This window comes from Anabrus simplex, chromosome 3 (assembly GCF_040414725.1).
Source record: "Anabrus simplex isolate iqAnaSimp1 chromosome 3, ASM4041472v1, whole genome shotgun sequence".
Classification (NCBI taxonomy): domain Eukaryota; kingdom Metazoa; phylum Arthropoda; class Insecta; order Orthoptera; family Tettigoniidae; genus Anabrus; species Anabrus simplex.
Window position 1 is genome coordinate 271,558,048 of NC_090267.1, and position 25,093 is coordinate 271,583,140.

A 25,093-nucleotide genomic window follows, 5' to 3' on the forward strand; every position below is an offset into this window, starting at 1 on the left:
CCATGAAACGTGTAACTTGTATTATCATGTTGAGACGATTCCAGGAAGAAAGGTTAGTCCGATGGCCTCTCTGTGGGTCACCCACTGCTAAATCGCAGCAATTCATTTGACATGTACGGGGAGATAGATCTTAAAATAAGGTTTCGCTTTTCAAGAGACTTGTTTCTCGAGACTGACAAAGGGACAGTCCGGTAACTGTCAATTTCAATACAATTCTTGACAACCGATATATTTGATTATATACATGGGGCAATTTCCATGGAATTATAGGTCACTTCGACTACATTCATGTCAGAATTACTTGTCCCAATCACCATAGGGCTGTCATATACATCAACCGGGAGTGATTCACTCATATTTATTGCCAAGTAAACACACATATTAGTGAAAACCAAAAAAGTAGGTTGTATGTGGTTTTTATGTATATAATCACATAAGTTTTTGGCAACTATCAGATAGGAAAAGGCAAGTGGTGGTGATTATTGTTTAAAGAGGACTGGCGAAGAAGAGCCGTAGCCATAATAACAGCCCTAGTATTTGCATGGTGTAAAAATAGGGAAACTAAAGAAAACAATTTTCAGGGCTGCTGATGATGCGTTTCAAACCTATGATCTCCAGAATACAAGCTACATCTATATGGCCCATACAACACACTTGGTTACACGTTACTATTGCTTCATTTTCCCTTTGTTAAAAATTAAATAATTCAAAAGGAGGTTCAACCTATTCAATACTTAAAAGAAGGAAATGCAGTAATCACATTCCTATTTAAATGGGACCGGTTTCGACCTTAGTCCAGGTCATCATCAGCCGTAAAAAGATGTACAATGTTTATGAATATTGGAGGTCAGTTTCACACTTTGATAGGCACAAAGACACGACACCACATTCTGTATGCACAAAGTCACAACACTATCAACTAATATACGAAGATCAAAAATAACTAGAAGTCGCAGACGAATAGATTTGTAGTAGAAAGCCGCTAGCTCCTGGTGATCAGCGCGGCACATTCAAGGTCATACGCTGCGGTCGAACGCCAAAGTGGAGTGGAGAATGTTTTGAAGGTCTAGAATTTGTCACGGTTGCGGGAAGTTAAGTACGTGACAAATTCTAGACCTTCAAAACATTCTCCACTCCACTTTGGCGTTCGACCGCAGCGCATGACCTTGAATGTGCCGCGCTGATCACCAGGAGCTAGCGGCTTTCTACTACAAATCTATTCGTCTGCGACTTCTAGTTATTTGTTATCTTCGTATATTAGTTGATAGTGTTGTGACTTTGTGCATACAGAGTGTGGTGTCGTGTCTTTGTGCCTATCAAAGTGTGAAACTGACCTTCAATATTCATAAACATTGTACATCTTTTTACGGCTGATGATGACCTGGACTAAGGTCGAAACCGGTCCCATTTAAATAGGAATGTGATTACTGCATTTCCTTCTTTTAAGTATTGAATAGGTTGAACCTCCTTTTCAATTATTTAATTTTTAACATCAATAATTTCAATACGGAACAATGAAGTTTTTATCTTTAAATCATTTTCCCTTTGTTGAAGCTACCGTATTTACGAGTAGATTACACCCGCTCTAACAATGCTATGATCAAAGCTACACTTCCTCGTGTGATGGCGTGTCTCTTTAGTGTCTATAATAGTGTGAGATTTAATTTCCACCAAAAGTGATATTTTTATCTGTGGCAAGTGAGCCACACCCTCCCTAACTAAAGGACACACATAGTGAATCACGACCATCGTAGGGAAACAAATTTGCCGTGGATCCCCGATCAGGGAGGGCGAAATACATAGCCCTGAGCTGAAAACGTTATTCTCCTCAAACAATTAAAGCTAACAACTAACACTACTACGAGTAAAAATCGTTATAAATGATAGATGAGAATTTATTGTAATGTAACGTAAATCAAAGGGATTAATTAGATGAAATAACCAGTAATAATAACAAGGTAATACATACATATTCGGGGTCAGCCCAAAAGATAATCGTACCAAGGTCTCGTGACCTCATCTTTTCTTACATGCATAGGGCACAGTTACTCTTGAGATGATAGCATTTATTCCACCACTGACCTCGCTACTAAAAACTGCGAGCTGAATATCATTAACTCAATCTTTATTCAATCTTTCCTTCGGCGAGGAATAGAAACGCAATTCCAAGCGTGGGAGTCATTTTCAATATCCACACTTATTTTTAACAATACCCCTCTCATATCGATTCCACACACCAAGGAGCAGATAAAATAATAAAGTGATTAAATCAGAAAACTGCCGGACCAAGGAAATAATCCACGAGGGGCAAAGACAATGCTCCAAGGAGCAATGAACGCAAAGCAAAACAATGACAGAAAACATGGACCTGCACACGGCCATGAAATAAATAAACCAACATGGCGAGCTCCAGGTCGTAAACAACAAGGATGCACACCATACAAAATAAGGACTTCGCACCCAGGAGAAAAGAGGCACGATAGGGAACAAATAGGCATAAATTCAACAGACCGATACGTCATCTTGGCACTCAGCTCATTCATCTACACATTCATTCAATCACGCGATCCTTTTGCCCCCAAAGGCAAATAATTCCAGCAGATTGGTGCGAGTAAATAAAATCAAGGCAACTCGTGGAGCGCAGTTCAACATTTCATCAATAAGGTCTCGCGTCAGTAGTAGATATATAGCCCACCTAGGGCAAATGACAGTAGGACGTTTGTGACCCCACGGTCACGCGTAGATCCATCACCTACATACTGCGTATGGCTAGAATAGACCTGGCCGACACACAGACCATACCTCCAAATAATGGCAAAATGTTTCATCGAGAAATTCATTTAGAATACAGTAATCAGAGACCAGATTTTGACGCACCACAATAACTTACACAACTCATACACATGCCATTCTCGCTTCGAGTACCGAGATGGACTTCGGTCGGCCATAATAAAAAGAAAGATAATACATCAAATAAATTTAAAACGTTACATTACCGTCAATATCATTCATCGAAGCATGCAAATGATGCAGCAGTTTTGCATAGATTTAAACTTATAAAACCACCATAAGAAAAGCAAAAACGCCGCTCCTGTGTGTGTGTGACACATCTCCTCTTTCCCCAGCATAAACAGCCCACATTACATCAAGGAGAAGATATTCAAAAGGTCTCGTCGAGAAAAGATCCTTCACGCTCGCGACAGAGGGAGCTGCCCTCTGTCGACAGAAGGATGAAATACAATAACTATAGGAACAGCCAGATATCTACTCATGGAGACATCGGTATAATCACATTAGAAACCATGCTAAATTAGCATGTTTCACAAGTCATGATCATGCATAGCCCTATTTGAGTAATGTGTAGGAAGACAAACAGCTGACTGGCTTTCGGCGCGTGCACCGATGAATTTCATTGGTTGTGACAAGCAAAGAGTTGCATAAAAGATACTTCTATCTCCATTTTCAAACCAAGATTGAAACTTTTAAACGATGTCTAGTTGAACATCGGCTGAACATTGTTTATGCAATGGAAGATCGTGCTTGATTTAGACGTTGTTTAGGTAGATGTTATCTAAGGCTTAAAACTAGTCATCGTTTCTGCAATCGGCCCTTTGCGTTTAATATTCACAATGGCTCTTCTGGAACTTTCTGCTGCTCAAAGTGCTAATGAATTTTGACGTCTTAGCGGCACAGAATTTTTCACTTCCTTAAAGGTGCGTTGTGATGACGACTGCTTGGTACACAATGAGTTTGGGGTTCGCTGTTAGATCTTCCAAATGCTATGTGAGCTGCTCAAATACTGTTCTACATGTCCTGTGCAGAATTGCATTGCTCAGACAAGCGACTACCAAAATAATAGTACATACCAGTGTTAGACTTCAAATGGAGATACAGTTTCATAACAGACCCTGTCACAGGCTAGGACAAACACTGACAAACATAACAGTATTTTAAAAAGTCATAGGTATGAAATGCCTCTTTACCACAAATGTTGTGGATTACCACCTTACCATTTGTGGAGTAAACCCCTTGAACCAACTACTTCTGTTCACTTAACAGGCGTACATTGCAACTTATGTTTCCTTGTCTTGTGTGCCGTGCGGCCTCTGAAATTGAAATGACCGAGCTCGATAGCTGCAGTCGCTTAAGTGCGGCCAGTATCCAGTAATCAGGAGATAGTGGGTTCGAGCCCTACTGTCGGCAGCCCTGAAGATGGTTTTCCGTGGTTTCCCATTTTCACACCAGGCAAATGCCGGGGCTGTACCTTAATTAAGGCCACGGCTGCTTCCTTCCACTTCCTAGGCCTTTCCTCTCCCATTGTCGCCATAAGACATATCTGTGTCGGTGCGTCGTAAAACAAAATAGCAAAAAAAAAAAAAAAAAAAAAAAAGAAATTGAAATGGTTTCAGTGGAATTCTGTCTTGTTAGTAGAATTACAGCATATGGTGGTATTCGAGAGGAGAGTGTAGAATGGTACACGTTGCTTGCTGTGTAAGGTGTGACAATGAACATACTTTACTAATGATTCAGACCAAGAAGCTAGAATATAATACATAGAGTGGCTATCAAGCTGCCATCTTTGAAGAAAATTGAAGTGGCGGCTGCCATGTCTTACATGTACCGCAGGAGGCGGAGTGCTGGGTGAGTACGGAACAGAGCGGGAAAATGACAAATTTTCACGCAGATATTATTCATTACGTATAACAGAGACTGAGTTGATGAAAATATCTGAACCTTGCATGAATAGAAAACACATTTATTTGATGCATTTAAGTTTACTTAAAGCAAAGTTTCCTTACAGAATCACAATTTAGATTAACAAGCTCCAAATACAGTAGAAGTCTGTTATAGCGAGAATTCGTAATGGCAAAAAATTTACTCGCTATATCAGATTATTTGTTAAATTCGGGAAAATCCCTATACACATTTAAATCGGTATGTAATGGCAATCAGTTTGTTCAAAACTTGTGTCTTTGCGGATGATTTCCACACTGCAGCTTACTGTGTTATTTTTTGAAATCTGATGCTACGTGAAAATGTGTGTTATTTGATTCTGAAAAAGAAAAATGATAATATTACTCCAGAGGCTTCTGTGGCGAACGCTTCCGTTTTCTTCAAACGGCATCACCTAACCTAACTGTGTATGTATCATGGAAACATATTTCAAGCGCATGTACAGAAATGATAACCACCTCGCTAAAAATTTACTTGCAAGTGATAAATATAATTGTTAATCCATATTGAAGATACTGAATGTAGGATGCTAAAGGGTTTGTAGTGTCACCTATTCAATACATTATAAATTTTTAATCATTAGGAATTTATTATTATTTCCTATTGAAACATGTTTCGCCCGTTATCGAGGGCATCATCAGTCAAAGCACCTCCTCAAGGTACAAATCGGGCACCTGTTTGGTAATTAAATTGCAAACACTAGGATACAAACTTAACATGTTACAATGTGAAAGTCAAGAAAAAAGAAGAACGTGTTCTGTGATGATACAGTTAAACAATATATGTTTATAGACAAGGTAGTCGGCACCAATGCGTAAAATCACAGGGTATTTAGCAGAGTCCAGCAGTGGTGGTCCGAAGAATAATTGACGCTACTCTATTAGGAAACCACAGGAAATTATAAAGCTTATACTGTATACATATTTACATGGAAACAGATAGGGGAGAAAGGGTATAAAGTGTCTGGCGTCAATGTTCATACACTAATTACTGCCGTTGGTTGGACGATTACAGGTTGACGGTAACTAGACAGTAATTTTACAATATCCAATTGAACATTTGAGAAATTACAAGCTTATAATACATATTTACAAGGAAGCAGCTTGGGGAGAAATGATACAAAATGTCTGGTATCAAGTGTGTCCCGTTGTTTTAGCCGATGGTTGAGTTTGCAGCATTAACACTATCAGTAATATGTAGAGTGGTCCAACCTCAGTTTATAACCATAGGAGGCAGGGAAAAATATTCCACCGTTTATTTAGAATGTCTCACGAGGTTCTGTAGGCGTAGTTATACTGGAAGTTGTCTGGTTGAAGTCCCGGGTTCATGAATATGGCTCAATAAGTACGTTGAATCTGGTTAGCATGGACGGAGACTCATTGGGTGTCATTGAGTACATGGTGCATTATGAATGGCAACAATGACGGCAGTTATTTGTTGATAATTGGATTTACAGGGAATATGTTGCAGGATAGAATTTTATCACTTCATGTAGCTTTGATTACTATGTGAAAACTTCAGTGTGAGATGCTAGTGAGACTTTACAACTGATACTATTCCGTAAATGAAAACATAAAGGACCTCGGGACGAAGTTGTTGTTTTGTGCTGTTGGGCTGGTGAAATAGAATGGAGCTGCTTATGGTATAATCCGCAGTGGAGGGATTAAATGAGAAAGTACATTACTAAGCCGGAGCATCATAGCTGGGACGAGACATCTTCTTTTACTGTTTGTGAAGAGGAGCCGAAGTGGCACGCCATGTTCATACCGGTGCGCACTGGATTCTAGCATGTTGTTAAAAGTTGTGTTGCATGGAGAGGAAGTTATCTGATGTGTCACTGAGAAGCTACTTGTTGGTGAGTGTTGACTGACTATGAAGGAGGCTTAGTCGGTATTTACTTACCGGGCGAGTCGGCCGGGAGTTTAGGGGTGCGCGGCTGTGAGCTTGCACCCGGGAGGTAGTGGGTTCGAATCCCACTGTCGGCAGCCCTGGGATGGTTTTCTGTGGTCAGGCAAATGCTAGGGTTGTACCTTAAGGCCACAGCCGTTTCCTTCTAACTCCTAGGGCTTTCCTATCCCATCGTCGCCATAAGACCTATCTGGGTCGGTGCGACGTAAAGCCACTAGCAAAAAAAAAACCATGGGAATAGCTTTTCCGAAATTTAACTAGACCCGAGGAAAAAACTATCCTCTGAAATCAGTGATGTACTTCACCATATCTTGAGGTGTTTCACATTCTTACTTGAGTTCAGTATGTAACATAAAAAGTAAGCGATTCTTAACTTCAGCTTTTATTTTTAACGAGTTAACAACTGTTTTCGGCCACGTTGTTTACACGTTTAGTAGGTAAACATGTTCTCTTTCATTTCAAATTTTCTTTAGAGGACAGTGATCGACGGGTATAAACCCATTCACCTCACATTTAAATACCATAGGAGTTCACTAAGAAATCACATTTAAATACCGTTCTACGGCTGTCATCATCACACTATTATTTAGAAAATCATACAAAACCAACCAGTAAATATTCCTTTCTGAAAATTTGCATGCATGATAACGAAGTAATAAACTTACCAATGCCGCTATTTTAGTACGTCTGCTGGGTGTGGTACACCTCAAAACATTTTTCTAAGTGGAGCTACGCCACACTTATTGCACTGCCAGGAACTTTCACTTCTTTTACCCTGGCTGTAGCACACAACACACCTTCTTGTGACTTTTGATTTCTTCTCTGTAGCGGGAATACGCATGGGAAAGTGGGCCCATGATTTAACTTGTAATCTGGTGGGGGTAGTGCTCGCTGAAGGTTGACCTCGAACCGAGTACTCCGGCAACTGAACAGTCTCTAATAGCTGCTGTGCAATGCTAGTTCTGAATTCTGTGTAGCTCATGTTTCTGTTAACAACGATCTTGTGATAGACAGTGAAGGAATTAAAAATACACATATCTAGGAGGTAAAAGAATATTTTCCTATACCCTTTCACTGTGCCTCGCATGACGGGGAACAGAGCTGTAACCTGATCCTGAAGGTCAACACCACCCATCCCCTTCTGGTATTCAAGGTCACACTTGGGCTTTATCACTTGTTCCTTAGGGGTTTTTCCTTTCCTTTGTCTGAGTTTGCCTGTCCCTGTCATGTCAGATTTGTGTTTAGTGGTGAGAAAGCAAACATCCTTGTTATCTTTCCACTTCACACACAACATACTGTTGGTAGCCCACGTCTCATACTCTCCACGTTTTAGTTTTGTCTTAATGATATCGCGAGGCATGTCTTTTTGGTTCTAACAGTTCCAATTACATTTATCTGCTTGTTGTGTAGCCTTTTGAATAAATCTAGGAAAAAAACCAGTTATCTAAAAACAATGTTGCCCTTGGCCTAACAAAGGTTTACACATGTTGAGCACAATGTTTGTACTTGCTGGCAGACTTTGATCCGTTACATCATCACGTACATAAATTTTGAAAGACAGACAGTAGCCAGAACTAGATTCACAAATTTTGTAAATTTTTATTCCAAACCTAAAACGTTTAGACCTATTACACTGGACATTTGAAAGGCGGCCTCTGAATGTCATTAGACTTTCATCTAGAGCAATGTCTTGTGAAGGTAAATATATTTCTGAAAATTTGGAGCTGAAATGTTGTATTATAGGCCTAATCTTTCTTAGTTTGTTGCTACTATCAACTTGTTCATCGTCAACAAAATGTAAAAAACGTGAAATTATAAATCTTCCCCTGCTCATGGTTTCATGAAAAATAGGAGTGTTTATACACCTGTTTTTACTCCAGTATAACTGTATTCTTGACTTTCGCACTTGTGACATTAGTATAACTAATGCAAAATATGCCCTAATTTCGTTGGGTGTAGTCTAAAGCCATTTTTCATCGTTTTTTGAACTTTTTTCTGTCAGGATTGCTCAACTGTTTTGCTGCATATTAATTTGTCTCGACAGATATTTTGTCAAACAAAGGGTTCATATATTCACAAAAAACAGAGTTCAGATAGTGGCTGCGTATCAGACTTTTTCAATAAGTTTCCACTAACCCCACTGTATTCACTAAACTTATGTACAACAGGTTTATTGTCACTTTTTGTCCAGTTCCAGTCAGTCAAGTTAGTCTGTGCCGAGGTATGAGCTTGTTTCGAAAGACTGTGCACACCGTCGTCATTTGCATCACTTTCCGTGTCATCAGAACTATTATATGCATCGCTAGTGCTCAAACTAAGGACTTCAGGGTCTATTTCGTCGTCACAAACATCACTGTCTTCAATATCACTCTCTAAAACCCTATTAGCTTTCGTATTCCTTCTTCTTCAACACCAGCACATCTGCTTGATGCCACGATGGCAACTGACAAGAGCAAAATAATATGAAAAAAGATTAGCTTATCTCTTGTTCCGAAGTGTGCGAGAAACTGGTGAAAGGAAAAAACACCGAAGCCACCTGTGTAAACTTCAACTCAGAATGCATACAAGTGGCAACTATGGGTTAGTGACTGAACAACATGGATTGATAAACAGCTGTGCATCACTGCGAGCAGAGGTCGTCATTTGATTCATATGCTACGAATAATTATGATGAGCTAGGGTCGTCAAATGATGCGATTGGGTTAATAATTGATTCTGTCATTGCCTTTGAATGTCGACGAGATAGCTCGCTAGTGTATTGTGCCATGAAAAGTTGTTGGGATAAGAGCCATGAGAAAGTTCTCGGGTATTGATCGATCCTTAGGAGCCGGTACTGAGAAAGGAGTTCGCAGAACGAAATGATAGGTGTTATTTTGCAGAATTAAAATTTATGCAAATGACTTGGCACAGAAATAACTTTCTTATTATCTCGCATTGAAACTGAGAAATTAATTGGAAATATCTTCTGTCATGTTTATTCTTGAACACTTCAATCAAAATTTGAATTCTGAAAATTCTTGCAATAAATGAAATCTGGAAAATGAAATTTTTGGTTCAGTTATATTACTATGTTGATACGAGTTCTAAAAGGCAAAACACTTTGAAAGTATATCAGGCTATTTGTGGCACAGGGAGTTACAAAATTTTGAAATATTTCAGTACTCATTGTTCTCTCGCTTCTTCAGTGTATTAATAGAGTTCTTGAGCAGTGGGAAGCTTTGACACTCATGTTTTATAGTGATCCCCACCATAAAAATGATAGCACCAAGCAGTTTGAAATCGTAAAATCTTTCTTACAAGACCCACACATAAAACTGTTTTGCTACTTTCTTCAGACTACACTTCCTGTCGTCAGCTCAGTGAATTTATTTCTGCAACAAGTTGCTCCAGCCATACATCTTCTTAGGAGGAAACTTACTGGTCTTCTAACTGACCTATTGGTCAGATTTGTTCAGCCATGTTCTATTCAGTCAGAATATACCTCCCTTTTGAGTGTATAATTCAAGAGGAGGAAATACCTGAAAGTCAGTGAGGACATGGTAATTGGAACAAAGGCCAATACTTGAAAGAATGACTGTGATGAAGAGATGTTTTATAATTATGAGGAAATTTCCCCTTGATGATGAATATATTCATCATCCCAAAGTTGTAGACGTCTCTCTCAGAATTCATGTTTCCTATTCATCTCTTGAATATTTTGTTTGAAGATTCCCAAGTTAGATCAAAGAAAGTAAACATGACAAACGAAGAGGAACTTGCAGTTTACCAATGTGATACTTTACCTGAATACATAAAACCTCGTTAATTCAAATCCATTGGGACGCAAAAATCGGACTTCGATTTATGTGATTTTGAATTAACTGCCAACTCGTAATTCAGAAATGCCAAACCTTGCCGCATCACACAATATTCTAAGACTCATTTATTGCATGCAATTAACCTTGATTAACAGTTTAAACCTTCCAAATATCATGCAAAAAACTATTTCCGAAATGTATCCAACAAGGTGCATTTACATTATTCAAATAATGCACTTGGATAAATCAGTGGCAGACATAACCTCACTTAACGAAAAAAAGATACACGATTCAAAGACGAGGACAGATTATGCTGGCTCCCCTGTGTAAATGTTTTATTTTCTGGATTACTGTACTGTTTGCATTTTTTAGTTGCCTTATACTTGCAGGAAAGTGCCCGACGCTCGTAAAACATCGTGGCTTATCAAAGTTTTCTATGGCGAGGGGATAAAGTCTCTCTTCCGTGTGCATTGCAGCACAGTACAATGACCCCAACCCTTGTACGATTTCCCAGCTGGCACTTCTCACTGTTAGTGAAGATGACCAAGAAGTTATGGATGCATTACAGTGCCAGTTTTGTGCTCTCCAACTGGAGGATTTACCATAGTCTGTTGTGCATGAAGACAGATTAGATTGCTCTTGGTGTGCTATAGGAGATATGAGGTGGAGATGGGTGTTTCAAATATGATAGAATAGCAAAAGCTCTCAATATTGACAATCCCACACAGAAATAGCAAATGGGAAAGATTGTTCAGCCAGGTGAAGAAGACGAGGACACAATTCCGATCATCTCTGAATGACGAAAATCTCAGTAAACTATTGGTGGTCAAATCAAGTCTGAGAGGAAAGGGTTATGAGCAGCAGTATGGCAGTGCATTTTTCATGAGGACAAAGTTAGTTGCCAGTTCAATGCTAAACAATTAAACACAGCAGTCTCTGTCACCTACTTGTGTATACTTTTCACCATTGGTAAGTTGTAGTCGGTTCCTGACTTATGTGTCTAAATGTTACTATTCGTATGTATGTGTCATAAATGAGAATGATTAGGTACATTTTCTTGTAACCATAGTTGTTTTCATAGTTTAAGATTTTAAATTGAATGGTCAATTTGCATTGTAACTGTAGAGATGTATGCATTGTATCTTGTTTTTTTTTAATTAGCTAGACCATGTCAGTGCAACGGAAAGCAAATAAAAAAAATCAGCTGAAGCCTGTCATTGTTAAGTCGATGCTGTTTGAGGTGAGGCGAATAAGGGGTGATACACAGGCAGGCAGACAGACAAGAGGTTGCTAGTTGTTTGAAGATGCTTGTTGCTTAATTTGGTTCTACAACTTTTTTGTTTTAAAAAAAATGTAGAATAGCATGTATATGCTCAGTTTAAACTCAAAGTATGGACAATTCCACCATAGTTTCATTTCAAGAAATGACAACTCCTTCAGTAACCAGTGCGAAGCTGCTAAACACAAACAGAAACGGATAATTTCTAGAAATCACAACACAAAATATTCCCAAGTGTAGTAACATATAAAGTATATCAGGTGAACTGCTGATTGGAACTGATGGGAGGCATTGAGTTTGGGGTTGTCACATATCCACGCTCAACAACAGTGTGGCTTTGGGAAGGTCAATAACCTGCCCCTAGCAGCGGCACAAATGCATTGTTTACAACATTGCGCTTGTAACTCAGTTTTATATTGTAATTGCATTGTTTTTATTATTATGCCTTTATTTACATGGTGTGACTTAGGCCATAAAGCCTGCTATTCTGCCAGTACTTGTCTTACAGGGTTTCTTTCTTAACAAATATTACACATAACTTATTACTAAGGCTTGGAAGTTCATGCCCTAAAACAAACTAAGGAATATGCATACAAATATGCTCTTAAAAACTTGAAAATATGCCAATGAATATGCAGTATTATAATGAAAAAATGGCAGTAGACAAGTCAGGTTAGTATTGATGATGATAATAAACTTACATTCATTCGTTGGAGGTCGAAACAGAAATGGTCCTGCTGCTAATGCTGAGTGATGAATTGCAGTTTACAGCCATCACTTGCACAAATTTTCAACTGAAAAACATCATCTCTTGTCTCGCAAAACACTTTTGTAACGTGAAAAACTTATTTCCACATCACAAGATGTTATTGGAACATATTTAAATGATGATAACTGCTCCACAGAAAGAGGCAAACCGATCTACCAATGGGACAGAATTGCGTATTGTCTCAGCAACGCGATTAAGAGCATGTGCCAAACAAGTTATATGAATTAAGTTAGGAAAAATGCCTTTCAGTGTTTGTCCAGATTTTAACATACAAGTACCTGCATCGGTAACAAATAAAAGTAGCCGGTCGTATTTGATTTCAGATGGCCATAATAATTTCAAAGAGTCCGTCACACACTGCGTCGGAGTTACATAATTAGTGGCCGGCAATTTACACACATTAAGAAGATATGGTATCGTCTTTTGTTCCTTTAAGGCGCCCACAATTACAGAATCAGAGGTTTCATTAATAGACAACCACACAAACTGATCCGCTAATTCAATTTGTAAATATGACGACACGTTATTGTAACAATGTCTTACGTAAGTCTTACGCAATGTACTTGCTTCAGGCACATGTTGTCGAGTGTATTTGGCAAGAAAGTGTTTTGGTGCGGGGTTATTAATTTTATACAAGGGAACATCAGCAGCTAAAATGCTTGGCACAAGTTGTAAGAAAATTCACTAATCCTACTTCGTACTTTTTGAACAGGCTCTTTATTCGCGTGTTTGCTAATTAAATTCTTATGTTTTGCTGTGTTTGTGTGTTGAACTATTTGGACTCTTTTCTCACTCCCTATAGTTTTCTCACTTGCTCCACAGAACAGTAAGTCACCTGAAAACTCCTTCTCTAAATTAGTTAATCTACAACTTGAAGAAGTTGCTCTTATTTTCAGCATTTAAGGAACTTTTTAATGGACACTTAATACCAAATTCGGAACAAAAATTACAGATTCCCTATGGGAATCAACATCTGTATCATGTGATGGACACTTAATACACGAAACATCAGTTTGGTCACAACTAGTTCACAACACCGTTGCACGACTCAATGGACAGTCAGTCTACTGTTAAGCACAAAACGTGAGGGTAGGTGATGAAACAGGGGTTCACTGCGTGACATAACTTCTCACCACATGACAAGTTGCATCATCATGCGCAACATTACTGCCAAAATCAACCAGATGAAAAACTGATTAAAAAATACTGTAAAACCTTTAAACTGATTAAAATATGCCATATAAGTGCTGAAATATTAAAATATGATGCATTTATCAAAATCACTAAAATATGCAGTTATATGCACCATAAAAGCATGTTCAAATGACTGAATATTCCATATTTCATGCATACAATGTGTAAACATACATTTTTAAACTCTAAGAAAAAACATGCAAATGCATGAACTTCCGAGCCCTACTTATTACCCACACACTATAATACTAAACTTTACAAATAGTTATAAAAACACATTAAAGGAAAGAAAAAGAAATGTCTATGAAATAACACAGAATAAGGAAAATTGTCCTAATACATCAATAGAAACTAATTTAGTCAACTTAGTGACACACAAAAAGAAGTAACAAAATAGGAAAATGTAATTCATGTATTTACACCCAACTTGATTCTTCCAAGTATTGCTGCTAACAATTATTTTTAAATACGTGTTCAGGGCGGGTGTCCCTTAGATTAATGGGCAGTGCATTCCAGGTTCGAATTGTACTGACAACAAAAGAATTACTGTAGAGGGTGAATCTGTGATTTGGTATTTTGAGGTATTTTGTGTGTGTCAGGACCTCACTACTTACCAAAAAAAAAAAAAAAAAACCACCTCAGTACATGTGAATATACACATGTACATGATCAAACGTTCTATTTTACAGTGTAGAACGATTTTAAACAATTAAAATCTTATACATTACATTTCTCATGTAGGGTACGAGTTCTGCTTTCACAGTCCTTTTGGTGGCAGCACCCAGCACTCCCTCATGCATTGCCTGTAGGGAAACCTAACCCACACAATTGTGCGTGTCAACATTCAAAATTTCATGGTATAACGTACAATGTTGTAAGTTCACAATTTACGTTCGCTAAACAATTTACGCACTTCATTGATTATATTCTGATATTCAGTCAAGCTTCTAGATTAATATGAATGCAATAAATAAATACTTACTTTAGGCATTACTGCTTCCCGCCATCTTGCCGATGAACTGTATTTTAAAACTCTTCTTCATGCCCCCTATTGATCAAGCACTAAATAAAAAAAAGCTGAAGTACATGCTAGATGTCCCGCACAAGCACTGCAGTCCAGTCTAGTGCCAAGAAAACGTCAAATAAGCTCAGACATAAATAAAATACGAACCCGCACAATTCTGCGTACACGGTCTGAAAGGGATGAAAGGGAAACTGTATGGTATTGGAAGAAGGTTGCTTTTAATATTATGGTGTTGAACAGCTACATTCTTTACAAGGATAATCATAAGGGACCTGGAAAAATTAAATCTGAGCTGTTACACAGGCCATTATTGAGCATTTGGGAGGAGTGGATGGCCTTCATGGAGAGTTCTACCCCATGCATAAATGCTGAACTCCAAGTGTGGCATGTGCAGTGTAACACCAACATTTGTATAGTATTTTATCAGTTCTCTACCTTCACCTCCAGTATGTCAAATTAAAAGAGCAATTCCTGTGTTCTTGTCTTCAGTGTAAGTTTACAAAGGGCAAGACAGTCCGTAGTCCAAATTTTAAAACTTTGTGCTATTAAGTGAAGTGAGATATGTTTTAAAAATGTATAGTCATAAGTGTGAAAATGAAAAACTACAACCTGTTTTCCAGTCTTTGACTGGGCCAGGGATGTAATGAATGAACCATATATAGGCTAATTATTACAATGGGTTCGCCACTCCCAAAGTGATTTATTAATGACTGATAAATGCTATGAAATGATAATGGGGAGTTTTGCTGGAATGAAAGATGACGGGGAAAACCGGAGTACGCAGAGAAAAACCTGTCCTGCTTCCGCTTTGTCCAGCACAAATCCCACATGGAGTGACCGGGATTTGAACCACGGTATCCAACAATGAGAGGCCAATGCGCTGCTGCCTGAGCCACGTAGGGTTAGTCATAAGTGTATCATTACATATTTTTTAATTTGAATATAATTTAGATTGTTGGTATAGGAAATGTTTAAACATGTAGATGTAAAATTATGAAAATAAGTGAGTGTTCTCGGTTGCACTAGTGGAAAGAGGCTGATTGCAAAACGGTTAAAATAGAGTAATTTAAGATTGGCATTATGTTTTGTTGGCAATGTCCTTTTTTGGATTGTATTAGTGGCATTATGATTTTGACATGTAGGTAAAGTATTTTTTACAATGAAAACTCTTTCCCCCAGTACGATGAAGTTGTACCAGAGGAGATAACTACAGTTCACGGTGGATTCTATATAAATTGTGGTGCTCTTGAGTTCAAGGAGGTTTCTGATCAGTCTGACATTGAAGAAATAAAGGATTTGAAAATAAGAAAGCGATTGAAGGTGAGTATTCCTTCTGACTATTTTGCATGTGTATCTTTGGCTGTTTCACTATACTGTACATTGATATGTAATTCTGTTAGATTATTTGGTTGTTGCAAAGATGCTTTTTTTAAATACTGTGCTGTCATAATGGTGCACTAGTGTGTATTTAAATAACAGATGTGTCAGAAAAATTCTGTGAACAAAGCTGCCTCGAGTAGTAGGGTGACATTTGTATGAAGTATGCCAATTTATTTTTTCAGCTTGGCTAACATAAGATACAAATGAATAAAACACAAGTACATATCTGGATATTATTTATAGAATTGTTTATTTACATGTGTGTGTTCAAGATTGTTTACCCTGAGTAAACTAGTCACTGGATATGAATGGGTGGTACAAATTGCTTGTACGTTGTACCGACACAGGTCTTATGACGACAATGGGATAGAAAAGTGCTAGGAGTTGGATGGAAGTGACCGTGGCCTTAATTAAGGTACAGCCCCAGCTTTTGCCTGGTGTGAAAATGGGAAACCACGCAAAATTATCTTCAGGACTGCCGACAGTGGGGTTTAAACCCACCATCTCCCAAATGCAAGGTGACAGCTACGTGACCCAAATCACACAGCTACTCATTCAGTAATTGGTGATACTATGAAGCGAAGAAGTTAACTGAATGTTAACATACTGTGAAGTAAAGTTTCATTTGTTTGCATACAATCATTGTCAGACTAATGAACCTACGGCTGTCTAGCTGTCTGTTCCTCCTCTTTAAGATTTGAAACGACGTCTTTCTTCCAGTCATCAGAAATTAGTGTATTGTTGTTAGGTACTGTTACAAATAAAGCACAAGACTGTTTTGTTGATGTATTTTAATCTAGGATGTCCCATCTAATACACTCAATACTATTATACTTGACTCTAAAAAAAGTATGAGGGCGAATCAAAAAGAAAGTTACATTTCCAAGTCATGACCACTCATGAAACCACCTAGACATAGGCAACTTGGCAATGACTACATACATTGTAAGTTCACTTTTCCACATAGTCCCCAAGAGACTGCAAACATTTCTCGGAAAGGTCAACTAACTTTTTGATTCTAGATGCGTAGAAATCACCTCCAGCACTATGTAACCATCTACAGACGGCTGCTTTCACCTCATTGTTTCAGTATCGTTCTCTACCAAGATCCTTTTTCAGCTTACCGAACACATGATAATCGCATGGCTCTAAGTATGGACTGTATGGTGGATGTTGCTATACCTCCCACTGAAATTGTTGCAGCACTTTGGGTGTTTGGCGGGCCATGTCAAGTGTGTCATTATCGTGCAACAAAATCACACTGGTGCTCAATAATCTCCGCCGCTTTTCTTTAATTGCCTTACATAACCGGTTCAACGTTTGACAATACAAAGCTGTGTTGATTGTCATGCCTTTCAGCATAAAGTACACATGCACCACATCCTCCATGTTAACCCGTATACTGGGGAGCGCGACTTCAGTCGTACGCTGCTATTTTATTTTTTTCCTCGACTCTCAGCTTAGCCAGAGTTATGAAATTCAGTCCTCGTTATCTGCATGCCCCTGTCATCAAGTGGTATTTTTAGTAAGTACTTCTGCTTAACAGAAACAGATCAGAGAGAGCTGTATGTCATTCAACATAATTCGCTTCCGTGCAAAAGCGCGCTATGTGTTTGCCTCGCACAGGAACTAGGCTAATCAGCTGCGTCCATGCTATGTGCTTACTCGAATGCTTTAGTGTTTTATGAGACTGGGAACTGTATAGTATATCAGTGTGAAAAGGAGTACTGTAATTTCGGGGAGAAGTGAATTTGAACTTACAGATGCGTTGCACTTCTGTTGTTTCATGAGAGTACTTTTCAGTCATAATTATGTCTTCTAAACGACATCGAGTTGAAGAATTACGTGATGACAGCTTGCGTTCACTTGTACATGAAATGTTGGAGTTTAGCGACGAGGACGATGACTTCAGTGACTTCCATTCAGATAGTGAAGATAATTCGTTCTCTGGAGAAGGAGGCACATGTGGTACAGGCCAGCATTCTGGTGCTATCACAGCGAATGGTCGCGGGTTCGAAAGTAACGCCTCGGGTGACGACAGTGACGATGGAGAGATACAGGCAGATTCAAACTGCAGTGATATGTCAGGGCCTATTACGTGGGTAGAAGATGGACAGAAAAGGAATAGATTTCCAGCAAAGTTCATTCCTGGAGTAAAAGGACAGTTTATGGATGTAAAGACTCCAGAGGATATTTACGAACTGTTTGTGGACGATACTATCTGTCAGTATATTGCTGAGCAAACTAATATTTATGCGCAACAGAAAATTCGTGGGAAAACACTGGTGCACAAAATGAAATGGAGGAGTAGGGAAAAAGACTGCATACCTACAAATAAGGATGAAATAAAACTTTTATTCGGACTTTTGCTTCTTCAAGGGATTATCCACAAACCTACAATGGGGCATTATTTTTCTCATAACAAGTTACTGGCCACGCCCATATTTTACGAGACCATGACAGAGATTTTTCCTTCTCTTGAAATTTCTCCATTTTTCTGACAATGAGGCCTACGATGGGCAGATGCCTCCTAAACTATACAGGTAAAGCCAGTCTTCGATCACTTTGTGAAAATGTTTCAACAGGCTTACATCCCGGATGACCAGCTATCCATAAACGAAAGCCTTCTTCTATGGAAAGGTCGCCTCGGTTGTAAGGTATACATTCCAAAGAAAAGGTCCCGGTTCGGAATGGGATCTTCCAAAATTTGCGAAGCGAAAACGGGTTACGTGGGGAATATGTTGTGGTACACGGGAAAATCAACAGAACTCAAGAGTGAAGTCCATGGCATTGATCTATCACAGTCTTCCAAGCCGACGAGAATTGTGTGTACTCTGGCAGATAATCTACTGAAACAGGGATATCTGATAGGAATGGACAACTACTATAGCAGCCCTGAATTATACGACGTGCTAAATGACCTCGATACTGACGCAGTGGGTACAGTAAGAACCAACCGGAAAAATCTCCCTAAGGAACTTATGAGTAAAAAGCTGAAGAAAGGAGAGCTAACGGCTGCGTATCGAAAGAAACTCATGGTTTTAAATGGAAGGACAAGAGAGATGTTTGTATGCTCAGTAGTATCCACGATGCTGAATTGCGAACTGTCCCTATCAGAGGAAAGGACGAAACCCAAGAGAAACATGTAGTTTGCGTAGACTGCAATGATTCTATGGGGGGAGTTGACCTTTCCGATCAGTACGTCATTACGTACCCCACAGCAAGGAAGCGAATGAAGAAATATTACCAGAAATTTTCCGGCATCTTCTGGACCTCGTGGTATTCAATTCATTCCTCATTTTCCAGCAACATGGAGGAAAATGCAATCACCTGCAGTTCAGAATTCACCTCATCGATAAAATCCTCGAAAAGTACACAGGTTCAACCCCCGCTGAAGCAATGCCTGTCCTTTCAGTTAGACCACTTCCCGCTGCTCCCACAGAAAGATTCAGCGGTAGGCATTTTCCTGATGTGAATCCACCTTCGGGAAGAAGGCAGCATGGTGTGAAGAGGTGCGTGGTGTGTCTGGCGAAAAGGGAGAGACGTGAAACAATCTACAGGTGCAGTGACTGCGACGTCGCTCTCTGTGCAGCTCCGTGTTTCCGTGCTTATCACGTGCAAGATGTGTAAAAACAGTGCATGAGATGTAAACTGTGTGACTAGTGTAAATAATATAATTAATGAAATCAGTCCTGATGTGTAAATTCATTTCGATAAAGAAGTAATTATTGTGAGAAGGCGATTAGAACCAGGCTACCACTGTAAGTACTTACTCTCAACTTATTACTGCGATTGCAAACACTGCATGAAATGTATTTCTCTCAACTGCGGTATTTATTTCAGAAATTGTAGATTAGTCAATGATAAAGTGTATTTGCAGTGTATAGGTTTTTAATTTTCCTGAAATTAATATGAAAATACAGATATTCTGAAAAGAAATTTATATTTGTAATATACAGAAGTTAGTACGAGGCTTAGGTCGTTTTTGCTCCAAAACTAAAACACCCACAAATATTAACAAATAGGCAAAAAATCGCTTTCTATATCAGAATTGGGATATACGTAGGATTTTATTATCAAGTATATAAAAATTTGGAAGGTTTCTTGAATTTATTTGATTATTTTTCGAGTTACGAAAATTCGTCCCCACCAGAACGGAGTTAACGTATCGCGCGCTCCCCAGTTAACGGGTTAAAGAACACTGTCTCCATTACCTTTCCTGCTGTCAGTTGGACCTTGGCCTTCTTTTGTGATGGTGATGTGATGCGCATCATTTTCATCCACGTTCTCTTGTGATGATTCGCCACAGAATACTGTTGCAAAAATGCCAGTTATGATTGGTGACGGCGTCCCTTGTGAACATCGGTGATCAAATGTGGAACCTATCTTTGACACAGCTAACAAAATTCAAGGTGCTGGTGAACAATGGAGAACATGCTGCCATACAAAATGTTGAGCATGCTGGCACTTTCCTGCATTGTTATGCGCTGATTCTCTCTAAAGATCCCATCCACACGGTGAACATTTCCAACGGTACTGGATGTTTCAGTCATGCCTTCGCAATATTCGTCCGTGAGATCCGTGCATCAAATTACTTACACCACTTTACAATACCTAGGTGAGAAATTGCACGCTCACCATATACAGCAGTGATTTCACGATGAATGTCTGTGCAATTGAGCTGTTTAACCCACAGAAATCATTTCGTTGCACCTCCAGTTTGGAGTGCACATCCAGTTGACGCACCATTGAGTCTAGCCCGCTTTGCGCACACAACACTACGGGATACCACACCAACTTTCCTGTCGGACGTGTCAGCAGTTAATGTAACTTGCTCCGCATTGGCCAAGGTCACGGCACATAGCGTGCTCTCGTGGTGAGCCAGTGTAACTTACTTTTTGATTCGCCCTCTCATTGGGATGTAAAACAAATATTATTATCATTATTATTATTACTATTATTATTATTATTATTATTATGATTATTATTATTGACAATGACAGCATTGATCAATTACTGGCTATTTACAAAAGTCTCTTGTCCTCCCAGCAGGGAGCTGGTAAGTTTTACCCGGAACGATGATTCCTCATAATCTTGATTGACAGGTCTCGCCTTTCACTTTGCTTTGCACACACCAGTCGTTTTACAATACAGCTTCATGCAGGCAAGTTAAATGTATGTATGTTTGTTATCGCAGTATATGACTGCCATTCACTTGGCTCGATTCCAGACAAGACCATTAATTTGCACAATCAACTCTTGTGACTGCTTCACGCACTGAACTACTCAATATCACTCAGTAAGGCAACACAATACAATTCAACACTACTACTAAAACCCGACCAACTGTACTAACCAATACTCGTCTCCAACACTATTCCTGTTTGTGGGTGTGCCTGCTTTTGTGAAATTGGTGATCATGTTCTAGAATTTTGGGGGTATGGCCAAAATAGGAACGTTCAAATTTCGCCTTCCAGAAAATTCATGTAGATACCAGACGAAAAGCTCAGTAGGAGGAGAGGCTGCCATATGCTCACAGGCTGACCAGGAGCTTCCCAGCCTGGCTCATTCATTCCTTCCTTCCAGGCAATACTGAATGGGGATATAGTCACACGAGTACATAACATACATTAAATACTGTAGTATTTCCGAGCGTCATACATTAACTTTACCTTCCAGTCACAGACCCTCCTCAGCAACATTTTCGGGCCATTTCTTTGTACTTTTCTTGAAATCCTTAATTCTGTCCTGAATTTCTCTGAGACTTCGATGACATGATGTTACTGTCATTGTTTTATCACCAGACAGTTCTGCTCATTAAATGCATTGCCATACCTGGCATTTAATTTATTGCCTATAACTAACAATATCAGTTATTAGAGCACTTTCTCTGGACATTATTGACACTTCTAGGCTATTACTTGCCCTTACCCTAACATTTATAAGAGATTTTTACACTCATTTCCCTGGAAGAAAGTATGTTGTGACAGCTTTCTTATTGGAAGTGGGTTCTTTAAGGCAATTTGTAAAATTTATTTTCATGTCAAAAGATCTTTTTATAGTACTTTGTACTTTTCCGTGCCTGATAATTACCACCACTCATTTTAGGCTATTGCTACAATGACAGAGTGAGAAATGTTGAGTTCAGAAAAGAGATAGGCGTAGAAAAAAGCAAGTAATAGGATACAGAAGAATAAATTGAGATAGTTTGGACTTTTTACGAGGATGGAGGAGGAAAGGATACCAAAATGAGTTTTAAGAGTCTAAGATAGAAGGAAAGAGGTCAAGAGGGAGGCCCAGAGCATGATGGATAGACTGTCAAGAACATTATAAGAAAAAGGAGACTGGACTGGAATACAATTACTGAAGCGGAGTGGTGGAAAAGAGATGCAACGATGGAGAAGTGGCATCATCACCTCGACCTTGCAAGAGCTGGACAAGGGGAAATGAAATGCAAGCTCACAGCTGTGCACCTCTAACTGTACGGCCAACTCGTTCAGTTCTCTACTAATATCTAGACTAGATATTACCGTATTCCTCTTGCTCATATCTGCCCCTGTTTATTTTTCCATCTTCTATATCTTCTCTTAATATCAACCATAGTGGTTGTCTGGGTTGTACAGAGTTGAGTAGCTCCGTGGGTTCGATCCCAGCTTTCTTCTTCTTGAGCTTTTTGAAAATATACGACAGTTTAAGAATATCAGAACACAGTGTGAAGAATTATTTAGTTTAATTTCCGGGTTGAACCGTGTTGTAGTTGTCAGTACATCACGTACAGTTTGCCGACGTTTCAAATACTTTGCAGTATTCTTTGTCAAGGCGACTGAAATACCCCTACTTGATCCGAGGTAATCAGTCTCCCAGGCAGCAATTTACACTAGTAAAATGGCCCTGACCTTGGCCTTTTATATCCTAGCCTTTCTGGCTGACGTAATTCTTGGTTGCCTATCATTCCTAGTTTAAGGCATACAGACCACAACATAAACATGCACGCCGAAACCCCATTATGTAACAGCGCGGGCAAACCCCCACTACCTGGCTGTGACACATATCTTCCAGAATTCTCACGAGACAGTCAGGGCTTTACATGTAATAAATATCTTTTTTAAGCTGTTCTTCATCTTCTGTTCTACAACTTCATATCTTCAATGTGTTCTACAACTTCACCATACGCCTTTGACTTTCGTCTTTTATCTTCCTGATTATGATTAATTTCGGATCTCTCGACCAACCTTCGACTTTTATTCTCATTTTCTTTATTTTGAATATATACGATTTTTCACCATCGTCTAATTGTAACCGACGGACAGTTAACTTCATTTATTTAGCAATCTTACTACTTGTATAACAGTCTGATGTTTTATCCATTGTACTTATTATAGCAGCCTTTTAATGTTAATTTTGTTAATACTTCCACCATTGTAACTCATCACATTGTATATTTTTAAACCATCGTTATTTTTAATGTTATTTTACTTCAAATCTCTTCAAGATTTTAAAAATTCATTTCATTATTACATGTTAATTAGATGCTTATTTTCAATCTAAGGTTAAGACAGTGGCTGATGAAGCCTTCATACAAGGCAAAACATGTACGACTAATAGTTAACAGATCTATGTAAATCATCCAAAACTAGACTTTATATTGATTAGGTGGTCTATTTAACAAATAACTTACTGTTATTATTCCAAACAGCCAGGGCTTATGTCAACCAGAAAGGCTAGGATATAAAAGGCCAAGGTCAGGGCCACTCTAGTAGTGTTAATTACTGCCTGGGAGACTGATTACCTCGGATCGAGTAGGGGTATTTCAGTCGCCTTGACAAAGAATACTGCAATGTATTTGAAACGTCGGCAAACTGTACGTGATGTACAGAAAACTACAACACGGTTCAACCCGGAAATTAAACTAAATAATATCAGAACAAATAACAGGCAACTATGCTGAATGTCTGTTTCCAGATAAATGCTGGGACAATGTATCTGAGAGATGTAGAATACCTTCTCTTATTGATAATCTTGGTTATGTGTACTTCCACTGCTACCTTGAAAACACTATAGATCAATTTTTACTCTCGTTAAAACTTGGGAGAATGATGACCCCAAGTGGATCAACATAAACTGTCCGGCTCCATGGCTGAGTGGTCAGTGTCTTGATTTTCGGTCTTCAGGGCCCCAAGATTCAATTCCTGGGCGATTGAAGGGATTGAAATCTTAAAACTGTTAATTCCTTTGACTCAAGGACTGGGAATTTGTGCTGTCCGTAAGGTACTTTTGTTGATATTATTGCAAGGGAGTAATAGTACATCAGGATTTTAGTGTAATGGCATCAGCTTGTTTTATTTGCTTAAGTACTTTATGTTCGAAGCCATCTCGTTAACACATTCGCTGCTGCCTTAATTAAACCTATAAATTGTTCCAGGAGCCGATATATTTTCTATAAATCAGATCGCTTCCAATGACTCGCATGTACATCATCAGTTTATAGTGAGGCAACCAAGTGACGCACGCTGTCAGGTGGCAGTGAACGAGTTAAAGCTGCATTGTCAATGTTCACCATTTATTTTTTACTTTCACACGTACCCCATCAAGTTAGCCATGCTTTTATTGGTATTTTCTGACTCGCTATTGCTTACTCTATTCCTGGTTTGACCAACTGAGTAGCATGGTTGGTTGGACATTCACCATCTTAGCTGCTCATGATTCTTGGATGTAGTCATGGTGTCATAATTTGCCATTTAAAAGAACCTGAAACTCTTAAGAGTCCTGTGTCAGACGTTCTACTGGCACCCCTTCTGTGTAATATTTTTCATATGGAAGTGATACTAAACTCATACTTGCTAATAATCCTTGTTCTAAGTTCTGGCTGGGCTGAATGGTTCAGACAGTTTAGGCACTGGCTTTCTGACCCCAACTTGCCTCAGTCTGGTAGTATTTGAAAGTGCTCAAATATGTCAGCCTTGTGTCGGTAGATTTTGTGGCATGTAAAAGAACTCCTACGGGACTAA

The 25,093-nt window shown here is 38.9% G+C and overlaps 1 protein-coding gene across 9 annotated transcripts in view; it reads left to right on the forward strand.

Moving 5' to 3' along the window:
* The window catches only part of yem (yemanuclein), a 661,372-nt gene that overhangs the window by 106,961 nt on the left and 529,318 nt on the right, over positions 1-25,093 (forward strand). For all 9 annotated transcript variants that reach the window (XR_011017928.1, XR_011017929.1, XR_011017930.1 and 6 more), the window contains exon 4: positions 15,885-16,025. Coding sequence is in view for 6 of the 9 variants with exons in the window: in XM_068226662.1 (XP_068082763.1) it covers positions 15,885-16,025 (141 nt within the window). In the remaining 3 variants the exon portion in view is untranslated. The remainder of the gene's footprint in view (positions 1-15,884; positions 16,026-25,093) is intronic.